Raw genomic sequence first — 16609 nt, forward strand, 5'->3', positions numbered from 1 at the left:
GGCAGGGCTGTGTCTCCCCTCAGACTGGGGCTCCCTGAGGGCAGGGCTGTGTCTCCCCTCAGACTGGGGCTCCCTGAGGGCAGGGCTGTGTCTCCCCCTCAGACTGGGGCTCCCTGAGGGCAGGGCTGTGTCTCCCCTCAGACCAAGGCTCCCTGAGGGCAGGGCTGTGTCTCCCCTCAGACCGGGCTCCCTGAGGGCAGGGCTGTGTCTCCCCTCAGACCGGGCTCCTTGAGGGCAGGGCTGTGTCTCCCCTCAGACCGAGGCTCCCTGAGGCAGGACTGTGTCTCCCCTCAGACTAGGGCTCCCCGAGCTCAGAGCTTGTGTCTCTCCCCACCGAATAGAACAATGGCGGACGCCTGGCCCATCTTGGCTCTGACATCAGTCTGAGAGGTAGTAGCAGGGGAAGAGGCAGGAGGAAGGGAAGTGGGTTAAGATGGGTGCTTTTCAGTGCACCCGAGCTTCTGACTCAGGGCCAGAAGCAGACGTGCAGAGAGCTGGGCTGGCCCAGCATTTGCACTGCATGGTCCTGGCACCCAAAAGTCCACCTGTTTCCTCTGCACATGCAGAGACTGAGGCCCAGGGACGGAACGACACTGCCCACCGTGAGTGTGTACCCAAGCCGGGACTGGACCCACAGCCCAGGCCTCTTCCCACTACTCCAAGCTTTGCCAAAGAGGGGAGCCAGGGGCTGACAAGGGCTCTGCATGCCCTGGGCACCTGCTGTGTGCCGGACTCGGCTCGAAGCCCTTTATGCACGTTCCTGCATTCAGTTCTCAAATAACACTATCAGGCAGGCATCCTTAGGTGCCCCACCTTTTTTTAAAGCAGAAAAGAGGCACAGAGAGGTTGAGAAACTTGCCTCAGGTCACACAGCTAGGAGGAGGGAGAGCAGGATTAGAACCTAGGTGCTTTGGCTGAAAGCCCAGGGCCTTAGCTCCACTGTTAAAGTACCTGCTTACCATCCCCAGTTGGTAGAATGGATGCAGGAAACGAGGAGGCGGGGGAAGGGGTGCCCATTAGCAGCAGCCTATGCCCCAACCTGAGGGGTCTCCCACCCCACCTCTCTGGATCCTACAGTGGGGTCGGGCTTGTCTAGGAAGGTCTCCAGCAGGACCCATAGCTCTCCCCATGACTGGCTCCCAATCCCCGCCCAGCTGCGGCCTGATCTCACCTGATGTCATCCTCATTGGCAAAGATGATGACTGCCCTGGCGTTTGAGGTCTCCAGGAGGCGCCGGATGATCTTGTCAAACTCCCCGGGCTTAGGTTCCCGCGGTATCTTCACCGACTGAGCGATGCACACCCCCCCTGTGGGAAGGGGCGCCAGTCAGCCCCGGGGGAAGCCGGGCAGCGCCAGTCTCTCCCCCTCTCACCCCACGCCCCCCAACACACACTCCCTCCAGGAGACGGAGGCCAGGGGCTGCTCACGGCCCCCCAGCCAGACTCCTAGCTCCCACGTCCTTATCTCCAGGCCCAGGCTGGAGAACAGCCACGGTACAACTCAGGATTCCACCACTCACCAGCTGGATGACCCTGGGCATGTCACTTCAGTTCTCTGTGCCTCAGTACCCCCCTATATAAAACAGAGGCTTCCAGCAAGAGGCAATACAGCATCCTGTTTAGGAGCTAGATGGCCTGCGTTTAAATCTCAGCTCTGCTATTTACTGCTGTGTGACCTCAGGGTGGTTACTGAGCCTCTCTGTGCCTCAGATACATCATCTATAAAGTGAAGATAATACTACTTACTTCACAGGGTCGTTACAAAGCTAAGTGAGTTAGTGCACATAAATACAAGAATATCTGGCACACAGGGAGTACTTAGTAAATGATGGTTATTTTCATTGAAACCACCGCATAAAGTTTTTTTTGGAGGAGTAAATCTGAGAAGAGAGCAAGTTGCCCACCCTGGGCTATCAGCACACCATGCATCCACATCCACACGCACCTCCCAGGGCTCTTGTCCCTGGATCACGTGCTCATCAACAGGCCCCTTGACAAGAGCACTGCACACAGCTGCTGACTCACACCCATCCATCCCAGGCCCATCGCTCCAGGTCGTCCTAGGCTCTCCTTTCCAAGGTCTTCAGGAGGTGGGGCTCCCCAGCTCCCACAACGTGCCTTGATGCCTCTACCCCCAGTCCCAGTTCAAGAGCCCCCAGGAAAACCATTCTAACGGAGTGCTCCAGGTGGGGTGACCAGAGGAGTTCTGAAGGGGTCGGGGGGTCTTTGGGAGCCCTCCCGTCTCTCCTCCTCTGGCCCACTGCCACCTAGCTGGCTCCTGGAGGAGGGGCGAGGGGCCAGGGCCTGACTATCTCTTGAGCTCATTCCCCTACAAGAAGCCCAGCCCCCAGGCCATTGGAAGCATCCAGAACTCAGAGTCAATACCTCGAGGGCCAGATTCACACCCAGGCTGTGGGGCTCACAGAAACCCTGGGAGCACCTTAGACTTCACCCAGCCAGTTCCTAGCCTTAGGCATGCGTCCAGTGCGGGCGGGGGACAGGTGTCCTCCGTGCACTGAAATCCCAGCTGACCTCCTGGTACGAAAGCACTTGAGGAGTACTGTTGCTGTTATCAACAGCCCTGGACAGATGAGGACCCTAGAGAGGAGAAGTAGCTTGCCCAAAGCCACACAGTCCCCTGCCCCTACTGCGATACAGAGCAGGGAGCCTCCCTGGATTAAGAACCCCAGCACCAGTCAGGGCTCAGCTGATAGAAAAGCATGGGGGATTATTCTTAATGAAGCCGATCCTTTATCTAAGACTGTCAGTCTCCTCCGGGTCCTACTCAAAGGTCTCAGCCCAGCTCCACCCCAAACACGATCCCTCGGGGACCCAGCAATGCCTCAAACCATCTACCTCGGTTGGGTACCTGGCTGCTACCCGTGGGCCTCCAAATGGTCTCTTGGCACATGCTGGGGCCACCTGACGCTCCTGCACAGACTCCATGCCCCTCTGTGGGAGGCCCACCCACCGGCCCCACCAGGAGAAATGCCAACACCCAGCCCCACTCAAGAAGGAGGCTCTAGGGCGCCTGGGTGGCTCAGTTGGTTGGGCGACTGCCTTCGGCTCAGGTCATGATCCTGGAGTCCCGGGATCGAGTCCCGCATCGGGCTCCCTGCTTGGCGGGGAGTCTGCTTTTCCCTCTCCCACTCCCCGTTTGTGTTCCCTCTCTCACTGTGTCTTTCTCTGTCAAATAAATAAATAAAATCTTTAATAAAAAAAAAAAAAAAAAAAGAAGGAGGCTCTACCTTTGGGCAGGGAGGTGGCAACCAGGGAAGGCTGCCCAAAGGCGGTGACCCTGAGCTGAGTCTGAGGGAGGAGGCATACACAGCCAGATAGGGGGCATTCTGGGGAGAAACAAGGTACACCCACTAGAAGGGGGATTGTTCTATGCCAGGCACCTGCCAGGCGTGGGGCCAAACGACACACACGCACTCACATCCCTGTCCCCAGGAAGTGGACCCTCTGGTTCTCCACAGCTGGCAAAGCAGCCATGGTCCTCTGCCCCCGCCCCTGACTAGAACCCACCTCCTTACTTTCTGCCTCTTGCAGGCTGGCCAAGCTCCTTGGCTCTCTCCTAAGGCACCAAAGAAGTCCCAAGCACTAGAGAAGACCAGGGCCACCAGAAGATCCCGGGGAAGGGAGAGAAGGAGGCAGGGTCCTTGGGCAGGACTGGTCTCTCCAGACGCGGGTCCCACAGAGAGAGCCAAGGGGAGCCCTTCTGTTGCCCACAGCGCTGGCCTTGCCCTAATGGCGGCTGGGCAGACGCTCAGCTTCTGGCTAAACCCTCCATATGGTTCCTTTCCAGTTAGAAAGTGGGCCAATTGTGACATTTCCCCCCCATCTGGAGAGACAGATGGACAAGGGGAAGCGGCTGGACGGGGGGAGGGGGGGGGGTTGAGGATGAGCCACCTGGCTCCAGGAGGGAAGAGGGGGGCCAGGGGCAGAAGGGAGGGAAGCAGGGAATGGGAGTTAATTGTCCTCCAATGGGAAGAAACTTGCAGATCAGATTTTATTTCTGGGCCATGCCCCCCTAGGAGGATCCGTGGGGGTGGTCCCGCCCCCCCAGCCCCACCGACAGCCCCAGGCATATCTTGCACGTTTCTTTTCTCTGGGGGGAAGAAGAATTAAATGACCACAGCTCCGTCAGCTAGAATGTGAGTGAGCCTCGAGGTACTTGAGACAGGAGTACGGTCTGAGCAGGATACTCTTACAACCACAAGAGGAGGAGGCGACTGGAGGGGAGTTTGGGGGGTTCGGCAGAGCTCGAAAATACCAGGGAACGGTTTAAGAAGCATCTACTGCGTGTTGAATATAACTCTGCAAATCTTACATGGATTCATTCAACTGGGGTGTCATCGGCACATCTCCAAGTTCTAGACGAAGAAACTGAGGCACAGAGAGGTTAAGGGGCTTCCCAAGGTCACGCAGATAGCGAGGAGTAGGGTGGGGGTTTAAACACAGGCTGTCTGGCTCCCAGAGCCAACCCCTCAGCCAGTCCATTGTGCCACGGCTCAGGCCACGTGGGGAAGGAGTTGGGGGACAAGGTCAAGGAAACACCTGCGGCCCGTAGACATGGGCACGTCTGGGCACATGGCCTGCTCTGGAGGAAGTGCCCACTGCTGTCACTGCCCCGAGGTGAGAAGCCAAGTACCCACAGGATCCCGGTGCACTGTGGCCCAAATGTCAGCCTGGCTGCTCAAGGACCCCAGAATAGGGATTAAGCGGCTGGCTCACCAGGGCCTCTGCTGGTGTAACACGAGCTCCCAGCAGCGAGTAGCACAGCCTCTACCTCAGCTGCCCTCCCGGCCCCCGCTGCAGCCACAGAGGACCGGAGCAGCCCCCGAGGGCCCAGCATTTACTGAAGCAGCCCCTGCAAGCCTGGCAGGGAGTCCTCACACCTCCCGGGGCAGGGGCTAATAGTCCCATCTTACAGATGAGGGCTGAGGCTCAGACGTGCTGGGTAGCCCCCCGGAGGTCACACAGCCCGTAGTGGGACTGCAATCGGGGTTTGTGTCCAGATCCTCTCTCAGGCAGAGAAAGAAAAGGCCTGGGTCACTGGGTCTCTGCGGACCCCTACTTCCTGCAGCCCCTCCCCCCACAAAAGACCCCAATCACACACCAAGCCCGCCAGCCCTCTTGCCCGCCATCCCAGCCGCTGCAGATCCATCACCATCACCGTGGGGGCCGTGGCTAACACCCGCCTGGGATTCCTTCTTCAAACCTCTCTAGCAGGGAGGGCGCCCTTCTCTGCACCCCTACTCCTTTCCCCCTGTGGCCTCTCTCTTTGGATAAAATACGGACAGTAAACAGAATTGAATTAAACCTAAGGAACAAGGAACAAGCCCACTCCCTATCTCCGCTCAGAAGCTAGAACCTTCTACCTCTCTCAGACTCCAGGCACAGGTCATAAGAAGGCAAGGGGCATAGAGGAGTCTGGGGTCCCCCGAAGCCCCCCTTAGCAAGCCCCTCACTCCACACCCCAACCTCCCAGCCCCCCAGCAAGCACCCAGCTGCCAGCTGCAAGCTCTGCTGTCCACCAGGTCAGTGCGTCCACTCGCAGGACCATGGGCACGAAGCCACAGCCACTTGCCAAGCACATCTGAACACATGGAGGCGTAGGGACCTCAGAGATCTCGGGGCCCAAGCTGGGCAGGGAGCGAGGAGAAGGAGGCCGGACAGGAGCCACCCTTTGCCCAGGGGCACGCGGCAGCTGGGGCAGAGCCCACCTCCAGCTGAGGCTCTCACCCCGGCACCAGGGGGTTTCAAATCCAGGCCAGCACTCTGTGGCTTCTGGCCTGTGTTGTCACAGCGCCAACTGAACAAGCAGTGAATGCTGGGGCGTCCCCTCACCTCCCTGGGCCCTACCTCCAACGCCCTCCCTCCCCCAGCCCTGCAGTGAGGGCCCAGCCCGCCCTCTCTCCACACCTTCCCCTCCCACTGGTCAAAACAGACGAGGATGATCCCAACCCTCAAGACCCTGCTGCTGATCCCGGAAAGCTGGACCATTCAGTGGGGGAGGGTCCACCGAACCCTTTGGAGACCACGTGGAGACATGTAGTAAAGTGGAGTGTGGAGGCACGCCCCCTATGAGGGCGCAGAACCCGCACGTGGGCCCCAGGAGCCCCAGGCAGGCGGGCGCCACAGCACTGTTTGAAACAGCAAACACACGGAAATGACCTAAATATTTTACAACAGAAGAACGGATAAACTGTGGTGTTTGTACAATGGAAAGAAAACAGCTCTCATGTTTTGGCACAATAAAAATCCTGAGAACCGGAAGTTGATCAAAAAGGCAAATCGCAAAGTGATCTGTCCTGTTTATGAGAAACTTAAAGACCACATGTAATAAGCCTTAGCATATACGGAGATACACATCCATATGAGCAAAAGCCATGTGAAGGCAGGAGCTCCTGTCCATTGCATTGGTTGCAACCTCCCCAGTGCCTAGAACAGTGCTGGGCACATAGTAGGTCAATAAATGCATGTTGAATGACTAAGCAAGGGCAAGAAGGGACCCCACCACCTTCAGGGCCGTGGTCACCTCAAGGGAGGGAAGCAAAATAATGAGACCGAGAAGGTCTCCACAGGGCAAGGGGGACGGCAGAGGGGGGAGCTGTCTTCTAGACAATCCGCACTTTCTTTCTTTAAATAATAGTCAGAAGTAAATATGGCAAAATGTCAATGCTTAGTGAACGTGGACCCCAGAACCCAAACCAGACAAAACTCCTGTCACACACAAGCCGCAATGACGGTGTTCTAGGCCTCACGTGGGCTGCCTGATGGAGAACACCGGGACACAGCCCAGCCTCCATTTTTCGTCTGTGAAATGGAGCCCCTCAGCCACTCCCAGCCCAGTGGCATCCACAGTGCGCTGGAGGGGAGGAGAATGGGGTGCCCGCCAGCCTTCTGGCTCCTGAAATCCTATCTTCCCCTCCAGGCACCTGCCCTGACTTGAATGTGGCATAAAGACCCCACTAGCAAAACTTGATCCTGGTTTCCTGTTGTATTCTGTGGTCTCTGAGCCCTTTCCGTTTGCGGTCCGATGACCCTTCCGGGTGTTCTTCAGGTCCAGCCGATGTACCTGTGTCAGCGCCTGCCCCCCACTGCACTCCCCAAGGGCAAGGCCGGGTCTGTGCGTTGGTGTGTTCATTCATTCAGGCATTTATTCATGCGTTCCCATTCGAAAAGGGCCTTGCTCGGTTCCTGGCACAATCAGATGCTGAGAAATGATAGCAAGGAAGATCCCTCCCTTGGAGCTCACGGTCTAGTTGGGAAAAGCAAGACCAGAAAAGAGAGCGATCGGCCGGAGGAGGAGTGCAAGGGGACAGCCCCCTGGGTGCGGGGCCCACTGCCTGCTTCTCCACGCTTCTCCACGCTTCACCACACTTTGGCCAACACACCCCGCCTACGTGCTCCCACTGCCTTCCCTTCATGCAGTCAACAAATGTTTACTGAGCTCATTAGGTGCCTGGTAAGTTCCAGATGCTAGGACACAGCTGGGAGGAAGCCAGAGCCCCTACCCTCAGACAGCCTACTCGCAGTGGCAGAAAACCTCTTGGAGGCGGAGGAGGAAACCAGCAGGGTGAAGTGAGGGTGGGAGGTGGGGGCGGCATCCCCTCGGCCCACTCTGGTGTGTCCTGGAGGACAGGGGGCTCAGGCCAGGCCGTGCAGCTCAGGAGGCAGAGGCCGCTTTGGACTCTGCTCTGACTTTTCCCTAGGAGCTGCTGCCTTGCCTGCGAGCCAGGAATTGAAAACACTTTGGACCTGTAAATCCCACCCTCAAGTGAGAGCTCGCTGCTGAAATGACCTCGTTTTTCTGTCCACCGCTGCCCGGGATTGTGTGTGCCTGGCTCCCTCCATCAGCACGGACGATCCGGGGAGCTTGTCTGAGGACAGGGACGGGCAGACACCAGCAGGGCAGGCACGAAGGGGCGCTGCGTTAAGGGACACCCAGGGGGAGTCAGTCAGCCAGACTTCCCACCTGGAGGGGTCTCCCTAATGCCCCAGGGGACTCGGGTTTGCACACACTGTACCTGCGCCCAGCTTCCTCCTCCTCTCCACACCTCCCTGCCCCCCCACCAGATGGCTCTCCCCACTCCACCTGTCTAAATACGCCTTCCCCACCATCCTGCCATCCCCCCAAGCAATCCCCAGATCCCCTGCCTTCACAGCACCCCCCTTGTGGGCTGTGCCCACCCTGGCAGCCAGGGAGGAGAAATTTCCCTGCGGCTGAAGCGTGCAGGTGGCCCAGGAAGGCCTGTCCCCTCACAGGGCAGGCAAGCAGCCTCAGGAGGCCAGCACAGATGTGGGCTCCTCTCCGCTTTCTCGTTCTCTTTTCCTTGCTTTTTCTTTTGTTTGTCCTTTTCAATTTAAAAAGGGAGAAAAACAATGAAAAGACAAATCCTGGGAAATCAAGTGGAAAAATCTACATTATGGCAAAATGTGAAGGCAGCAAATTACAACATAGAGAGAAAGGTGGGGGGAGTTAGACAACCCAAGGGGGGCCCCCAGGCTCCCATAGGTTCCCAGCAGAGAGGGGGGGTGGGGGGAAGGCTGGGAGTTACCCTGGACCATATGGCCACACACATGCACGAGCGCGCGCGCGCGCACACACACACACACACACACACACACACGCATGGCCCTGCCCTTCTTTCCTTCTGCTCCAAAAGCCAGGCCCTCTTCCCAAATCCGCTCTCAGGAAAGGGAGCTACTCAGAGGGGTCAGTGACTATTCCAGTGCTACTTTTGTTTTCAGGCAGCAGACCTTTGGCCTGAGGGGTTTTGAGGTCGGGAAGAGCCCAGGCTCTGAGAGAATGCCCCTGACCCGTGGCTGTTGCAGGCTGAGTAAGGCTGTGGGAGACAGTGAGGATGGGCCCAGACTCCAACCAGCTCTGGTTCCAGCTGGGTCTGGGGCTCCACAGTGGGCTCAAGGCCTCTGGGGTGGCGGGGCGGGGGGGAGGGCAGGGGGCAGCTCAGGCCTGGTTCATGGCCACTGTCCCTTTCTGCTCTTGCTCCCGGACCTACTCCCCACTATCTAGTGTCCACTCCAGCCTCCATCTGACACACAGCTCCCTGCCTACAACCCTCTGTGGCTCCGTGTGTGTGTGTGAGTGTGAGAGAGAGAGAGAGACAGAGACGGAGAGGGAGACAGAGACAGGGACTCGAGGTCTACAACATCCAGCCTTACCCGGCTCCCTATGAGAACCTGCCATCCGACCACATCCGCCGCCTCCACGGGCCTTTGCAGAGGCTGCTCACCCAGCCGGGAGGGCCCCCACCTGGCGCTGCAGTGACCCTCTGCAGCCTTCCCTCACTGGGCCTTGGTTATCTCCTTAATGTCTGCAACTCCGCTCAGAGCCTCAAGGGGCCCAGCAATCATGCCGCACCTGCTCGAGAGACGGGCACTGATTCATCGTTGCTGCATGAATGAGCCACTGAGTACCCGACTGATGGGGGTGGAAGGGGCCAGAGCTGCTAGCACTGGTGTTGGGGCAGAGACTCTGTGGGAATCCAAGGTGGACACCTGCACCTGCTCAAAGCCTTCCACCTCCTCTGGGAGCTTCCTTAGCCCTGCAACCCACCGTGACCTCCGCTCTGAGCCACCGCCTGGTCACACCGAGTGCCCAGACATCTGTATGCAAAGGCTCTGGGTACCCACTTTGCGCCTGGCACCTACTTCATGCCAGGCTCTGGGCTACAAAGATAATCCATTCACAGCATCTGCCCTTGCAGGACGCACTCGTGAACTCCATGCAAACGCAGGGGCTGGACTTCACACACACCCGGACATCTCTCTCAGTCCTGCCTTGCCTTGAGATTTTGCTTCTCCACCTAGATGCAAATTCCTTGCTATTTCCAGCTATGAGCGCTATGAGCGCTTTGGAAATGTATGTGCAAAAGAAGAACGAGTGAAGGGGCCCCTGGCTGGCTCAGTCGGTAGAGCACGCGACTCTTGATCTTGGGGTCGTGAGTTCAAGTCCCACATCGGGGGTAGAATTTACTTAAAAAAAAAAAAAACAACAAAAAGAAGAAGTGAAGAAAAGTATAAGATAGCCATGCAAACTGGCAGGTCCTCAGAGTCTGAAGACAGCAGGGCCAGTTGGAGAAGGGCATGAAGTAGAATATTCACCCTCCCTGCTGTGGCCAGCATGACTCCAGCCCTAGGGAAGTGCTGGGCCCCCTGTGAGAGATTTGGCTGGAGCCAGGAAGACCCAGTACCAAGGGACTGGGAGGGGAAGACAGTCCCCCGGTTTCCCACCTGGAGGTGCCTCCCTATCGCGCTCCACCAAAGGTTTGTGCAAAGCATGAGTATTGCACCTGCGTTCAGCTCCCTCCGCCCCTCCATCCTGAGGCAGAGCATGCTGGCTCCATAGCTCACTCACCGTGTGACTTTGGACAAGTCACTTAGCCTCTCTGAGCATCAGACTTTCCAACTGCAACATGGGAAAGGACTTAAAGAAGCCACACGGGGTGGAGTTGGAGTGAGGGTCAAGTGCGGTGGAGTCTGTGAAGGCCTGGGTTTGCCTCCTGGAGCCAAGGCCTCTGCGGAACAGGTGAGGCGAGTAGGCGTAGGAGCTGCTCATGCAGGAGGGCAGGAGCCGGGAAGACAGAGACCTCCTCACCCAGCCCGGGCCAGGACCCAGCCCCAGTGAGGTATGCTCTGGGGACCAGGGGCACCATGCTAAACCAGGAACTGTCCCCAGAGATGGGGAGCGGGGCGGAACCCAGGGCCAAAGCAGGGAGGCCCAGGGATTGTCCAGAGCAGAACATGCACGTTTCTCTTCCTGAATAATCTCAGCACCCCCCACCACTCCCAGCCGCCCCCTCCCAACGCACACACATGCACACACGGCAACACACACCCTCACAGATCACATATCACAATCTCACACAACCTCAGGGCCACAGACCCTCACGAGGACACACACAGCCCCACCCATCACAGGCACAAACCGGATGACAACTGTGTGCAGCCTCGCGGCCACCAGGACACACACCTGGCCATACACGGGCGCCACTCACCCAATCCCACAGCCACGCAAGCTCCCACGACGACCACACAGCCTCACGCGACCACTCGCCACACCTGGCCCCCCACAGCCACACGGCCCCGAAGCTCTGCCTGCCGGCACACGAGTCGTGTGTCCACATGTCCTCGAAGCTGCCAGGCCAGCCGGACCACACCTCGGCACCATTCACACCTACCCTCTGCTACTGGTTCCGAGCGGGGCCTGGCTGGGGAGTGCCGTTGGGGGGCGGTTAGTGACTGACGGCGGGGTCCAGCATCCCTGTCATCCAACAACCATTTACCGAGCAGCTTCGGTGGCCCCTCCAACTGAGGCAAATCCTGTCTTCCTGCTGAAACCCTCTCCCTCTGCCTCCACCCTGTGGAGAACAGGCCTGGCTCTGGGGGTGCAGGGGACACAGGCATCAAAGAGCTGTCCTGCTGTGACACCAGGAGAGGCTGAGTGTGGCCACAGCGGGGCCCATGTCTCACTTCAACCACCTACTTGCTTCGTGGTAAAAGCTCCTTTGCCCAACCTCTCCGAACGTCCATTTCTGCGTCTATAACACGGGATGACATTACCGCCACCCCAGACACGCAGGGCTGTTGTGAGGATTGAAGGGGTCGCCCCGTGGACAGGCCGGGCCTCCGAGGGGATATCTGGGGGGAGAAGAGGGTGCAGGTTTGGGGGGACTCGTCAGGGCAGCCGTGGGGCTCAGTGCCTCTGAGCTGAGTGCTGCTGTCCCCCCGCAGGAGGCCACTGGGCAGTGGCAGCGTTGTTCAGAGCTGCATTATTCATGGCGCTCAGCTCTGAGCAGAGGGAAATTTGCTGAGTGATCGACCTAATATCTTAACACAAACCCATTTAGGCAAAACACCCTTAAAGCGAGAAAGGCAGGGAAAAAAATAGAAAAGGAAGCAAAGAGGTTTCAAGACAGGTGGTGGTGAGAGGCTGGTTCCTACCCGTCTCCCCCCAGGGCTTCCTCTCCCCGGCAGGCCCCTGCCCCGACACAGCCCCCCAGGCCGCACCTTCCCCGACTCTCAGTGGCCAGGGCCGGCATCCTCTGATTGAAGGAATCCTACCCACTTCTCAGATTTGGCTCAGAGCAGGAAGAGTCTGCCCAAGGCTCACACAGCAAGCCAGGGGTCAGCCAGACCCAGGACTGCTGAATGTTCGCTCAGAGTCCTCTGCCGAGCAGCCCCGCACAGAACAAGACCCCCAGCTCCGGTGACACCCCCTGCCTCCTCGGCCTCAAACTCCACATTCTACCACAGCAGGACCTCTTTCACCAAGTGAACTTGGATGTTCCCACCCTCAGCCTCAGCCGGTCCCTCTGCCAGAAATACCCTTCCTGCTCCTCTACCCGCCCAACACCCGTAGGGGCTCCCTTTCTCCTCCTCTTCCCCCCTGGAAACATGCCAGACCTCTGCCCCAGCAGGAACTCACCGTGTCCACTTAGGCTCGCCTCACACCCTCTCCACCAGCTCGCCCCTCCTCTGCCTGAGCTGGGCCCATTCGGTAACTCCCCTGCTTCAGGGCGTGAGGCCTCCCAGCTCTGCCACTTCTTAGCTGGGTGACCTTGGACAAGTTACTTACCTCTCTGGGCCTTATGTCCCTGTACTAGAGTGTGAAGAATAAGGGAATATACGAAAGGTGCTCTGAATGCTGCCAGGCGCACACGCACTCAGTAAGTGTTTGTATTGTAATACTATCGTTGGCTCCCCCCATCAGTCCATACGCCCCTTTAAGGGGAGACTGTGTCTTTCTCCTTTCTAACTCCCCTGTTTCCAGCAGAGTGCCAAGCACACAGTAGGTACTAACCAACAGTGGTTGAACAGAGCCTCATTTCCAGCAATGTTGTCTGCCTAGCCTCTTCACACCAGACCCCTTGAGAAGAGAAGCCAATGAGGGGCTGGTGGCGGGGACCCCTGTGTGGGGCAGAGGTGTGAAGAAGATGACCTCTGGCCAGCTCCACCCCCACAGCAGGGACGGAGGCTCAGCTGGGCAGGCAGGGGCCGGGGCGAGGGGCTGGCTGCCGGACCTGCGGTCTGGCCAGGGACGAACAGGCGGCTGCAGGCCGGAATAAAATATTTAGGAGCCCACATCCCCAGGAAGTGGAAACTGACAAGCAAAATGAAATGTTGAGATGTAATTACCCAGGCAGGCCAAGCATGTCTCCCCGCCGGCGGCGGGCTCTGCACCCCCCCACCTGCTACAAGCAGGCACTGGGTAATGAAGTCCTCCCGGACCCTCTCCCACACCAGTCCTCTCCCCCTCCTCTTCAGGCCAGGCCAGCAGGAGGGGTGGCAGAACAGCAGGACACGCAGCGAACCGGGGGGCCTTGTCCAGCCCTGGCATTGATCTACCCCAGCAATCCGTTCACCCCACTGGACCTCAGCTTCCTCAGCCAGAAAATGGGGCTGCTGAGCCACACCTGGGAGGGAGGACCCAGACGGTGAATGTGTACGTGCTCCATTAACTGGCTTCAGCAGAGGACAGCGGAAGGACAGCATTGAGGACAGCAGCGGACACCGGCCTGACCCAGCGTGCCATGAGAGGCTCTCTTGAGGTGCTGGGCTGCCCAGGACTCAGGTTAGTAGAGGCTGATGGACAAAGGTCTAGGGCTGAGGCCCCAGTGTGGGCCCTGAGCTACAGTGCCCACCTCACCCCAAAAAACTTCCCCAGGCTCTCCCAACACTGTTAGTCCACATCTCGGAGCAGAGAGACAGGGACTCAGACAGGGGCTCCAGGCCTAGATCCTGGGAACAGCCTTGAGTGGGTCTCAGGGGAGCATCCGGGAGCAGGGGAGCTGGGAAAGGGATGCTCAGCTGACCCTCATCCCGCATAGCAGAGCTGAGGGAGGGAGTGCTCCTTTTTGATTGAAACCAGGGCGCAGAGAGGGGCTGTGATTCGCCTAAGACAGTCCTCACCCACACCGCCCTGGCCCCTCCCCAGGCTGGCACAGTGCTCCTGGGCAGGTCCAGCCTCACCTGGAAGCAGCCAGCTGACCCCTCAGCCATAACCCATTGTGCACCCCCACTCCTGTCAACACCATCTTACCAGACCAGAGCCCCACACCCACACACAAACCTCAGCCTGCCCAGCCCGGCCCACTACCTCCCCACCCAAACTCCAACCCCATTCCACTACTCCCCTGCCTCAGTGGCTCTCACCTCCCTCAAGGCAAAGTCCAAACTCCTCAGCCCAGTCCCGCCTGAGGCCCTGCACCCTCATCACCCATCTCTCCCCACCTCTAACAGCACCTACAGTTTCCGACACACACCAAGGTGCCCCTCTCTTCCTCCCTTTGCTCAGTCTCTTTTCTCTCTGCCTTTGTGCCCAATTCCCCTTCCCAAACTCCTCCTTCCTCAAGTCAGCCCCTGTCCATTCTTGAGGATTCAGTGCATGGCCCACTCCTCCAGGAAGCCTTCATGGGTATCCCTAGGCTTCTTCTTCCTTGGGCACCCATAGCAATCTCAACATCTCCATCACTGAGCTTAGCACAGTGAATGAAATTTATGGGAGATGGCCACTGCCGGGCTCAGAGCATTCACTGATTAGCAACCACTTACTAAGCACCAGGCGCTGTCCTAGACACTGTGGGTACAACTATGAATAGGACAACCCAGAATCCTGCCCTCATGGAGCTGATAGCCATTTATGAAGTAGACAACAGATGTTGAGGAACGACCTAATTAATTAATTAATTAAGAGTTGGCCTACTGTCCAGAAAGTCTCTTGGCTCCATCTTCAGCTCCTGTCTCCCTGCTTTCCTCTTCTGTCATCCCCCACCCCATCCTGTCTCTTCTCTCTCTCTCTCTCACACACACAAATACACGCATATTCCCCCATTATTCCACAGCCCCTTATGTTCATGCAGTGCTCACATGTTCTCTCATTAATTCCTCCCAATCAGCCCATGGCTTAAGTGACCATTTTACAGATAAGGACCCACAAGCCAGAGCCTTGTCTTGGCTGCCTCCACTTTCCTTTTCTCCGGCTTATCTTCCCCTTCTCCTCCACCTTTCCATTTTCCTTTCCAGGACCCAGCGCCAGTGAGGTATGCTCTGGGGACCAGGGGCACCATGCTAAACCAGGAACTGTCCCCAGAGATGGGGAGCTGGGCGGAACCCAGGGCCAAAGTGGGGAGGCCCAGGGATTGTCCAGAGCAGAACATGCACATTTCTCTTCCTGAATAATGTTATAGTTATATTTTTCTCCCACCTTCTGGGGTGACTGGCAAGTTGCCTCCTCTCTCTGAGCCCATTTCCCTATCTATAAAATGAGGCAAGCAAGACAGGCTCTGGGAGATGGTAAATGGGGCCCGTGCTTCCCTCTCCCCTACCCCCCTCGGCAGCCGGAACTGTGTCCCTCTCCATCTTCATTCTCCTCCCTCCCTCCCCTCTCCTCTTGCTTGTCACTTTGTCCTGCTTCCTCCCCCAATCCCAAAGCCTCCCTTGGGTCCCAAAATGTCTGTAAAATGGTCATTAGCTTTCCTTCTGGCTCATTAAAAATGAGAATTTGCATAGAATATCCATATGATCATTCTGTCTACAGCAAAATCGGACGTGGATATAAGGCACCATGTAAGTCAGGAAGAAAGGGGAGGACAGTCACAATGGGAGGGGGGAGAACCCCAATCAGGAAGAGGCCAAGTGCTCACCACTGGGGTCTCAGGCCTCAAAATCAGCCTCCCTCGGGCCCTTTCTTGGCCTTTTTGATGGCTAATTCACCTGTTTTTGTCATTCTTACAATAGCCAGCCAAGTAGGGACTGCAATTATCCCCATTTTACAGGTGGATAAACTGAGAGGCAAAGAGGAAGAGTGGCTGTCCAAAGACACACAGCAAGGATGTGGCACTCCTGGGGGGCAGCACTCTCTGCCATGGGCCAGGCTCCCCCAACCCACGTAGGCCTGCTGGTCTCCCAGGAAGGCTGCCCCTCCTCACTCTCAGGAGGAAGATGTCAGGAAGAGCCACACCAGTCATGCAGTTCTCCCACCCAGAACACCCTCCTGCTCCTCTGGGACAGGCCCACCTGTCCTTTAACTCTCCTCCCGTCACCCCTCCTCGAGGAAGCCCCCCCTCCCCAAAACAACTGTTTAGTCAGATGCAGAGATTTCTGGAGACAAAAGTGTCCAAACCTCTTCTCCCAGCTATAAACAGCTGGCCCTTGAACAACACGGGTTTGAACTGTGCAGGTCCACTTGTATGTGGATTTTTCTTGATACAGTACAGTGCTATAAATGTATTTTCTCTTCCTTAGGATTTTCTGGATAACATTTTCTTTTTTCTAGCTTGCTTTATTGGAATAGCACAGTATACACCTATAACATACAAAATACGTGTTAATCAACTGTTTACGTTATCAGTGAAGTTTCCGGTCAACAAGAGGCTATTAATAGTTAAGCTTTGAGGGAGTCAAAACTTATATGCAGATGTTCAACTGCGCAGGGTTTGGCACCCCTAACCCTTGTGCTGCGCAAGGATCACCTGTAATTACATTTAGACCTGCCTCATCCCAAAAAGAATTCGCAGCAGTGCCCAGAAATAAATATACTTGGCAAAAAAGAATTTGATAACAGAATCGAGGGAAAGGAA

General features: G+C 57.2%; 1 protein-coding gene across 3 annotated transcripts in view; it reads right to left on the reverse strand.

Annotated features, from left to right (window-relative positions):
* The window catches only part of GRM4 (glutamate metabotropic receptor 4), a 117966-nt gene that overhangs the window by 36513 nt on the left and 64844 nt on the right, over positions 1-16609 (reverse strand). For all 3 annotated transcript variants that reach the window (XM_081828017.1, XM_081828015.1, XM_081828016.1), the window contains exon 4: positions 1172-1307. In XM_081828017.1, the coding sequence (XP_081684143.1) occupies positions 1172-1307 (136 nt within the window). The remainder of the gene's footprint in view (positions 1-1171; positions 1308-16609) is intronic.

Source organism: Leptonychotes weddellii, chromosome 8 (assembly GCF_054177405.1).
Source record: "Leptonychotes weddellii isolate Sample4059 chromosome 8, ASM5417740v2, whole genome shotgun sequence".
NCBI classification, from domain to species: Eukaryota; Metazoa; Chordata; class Mammalia; order Carnivora; family Phocidae; genus Leptonychotes; species Leptonychotes weddellii.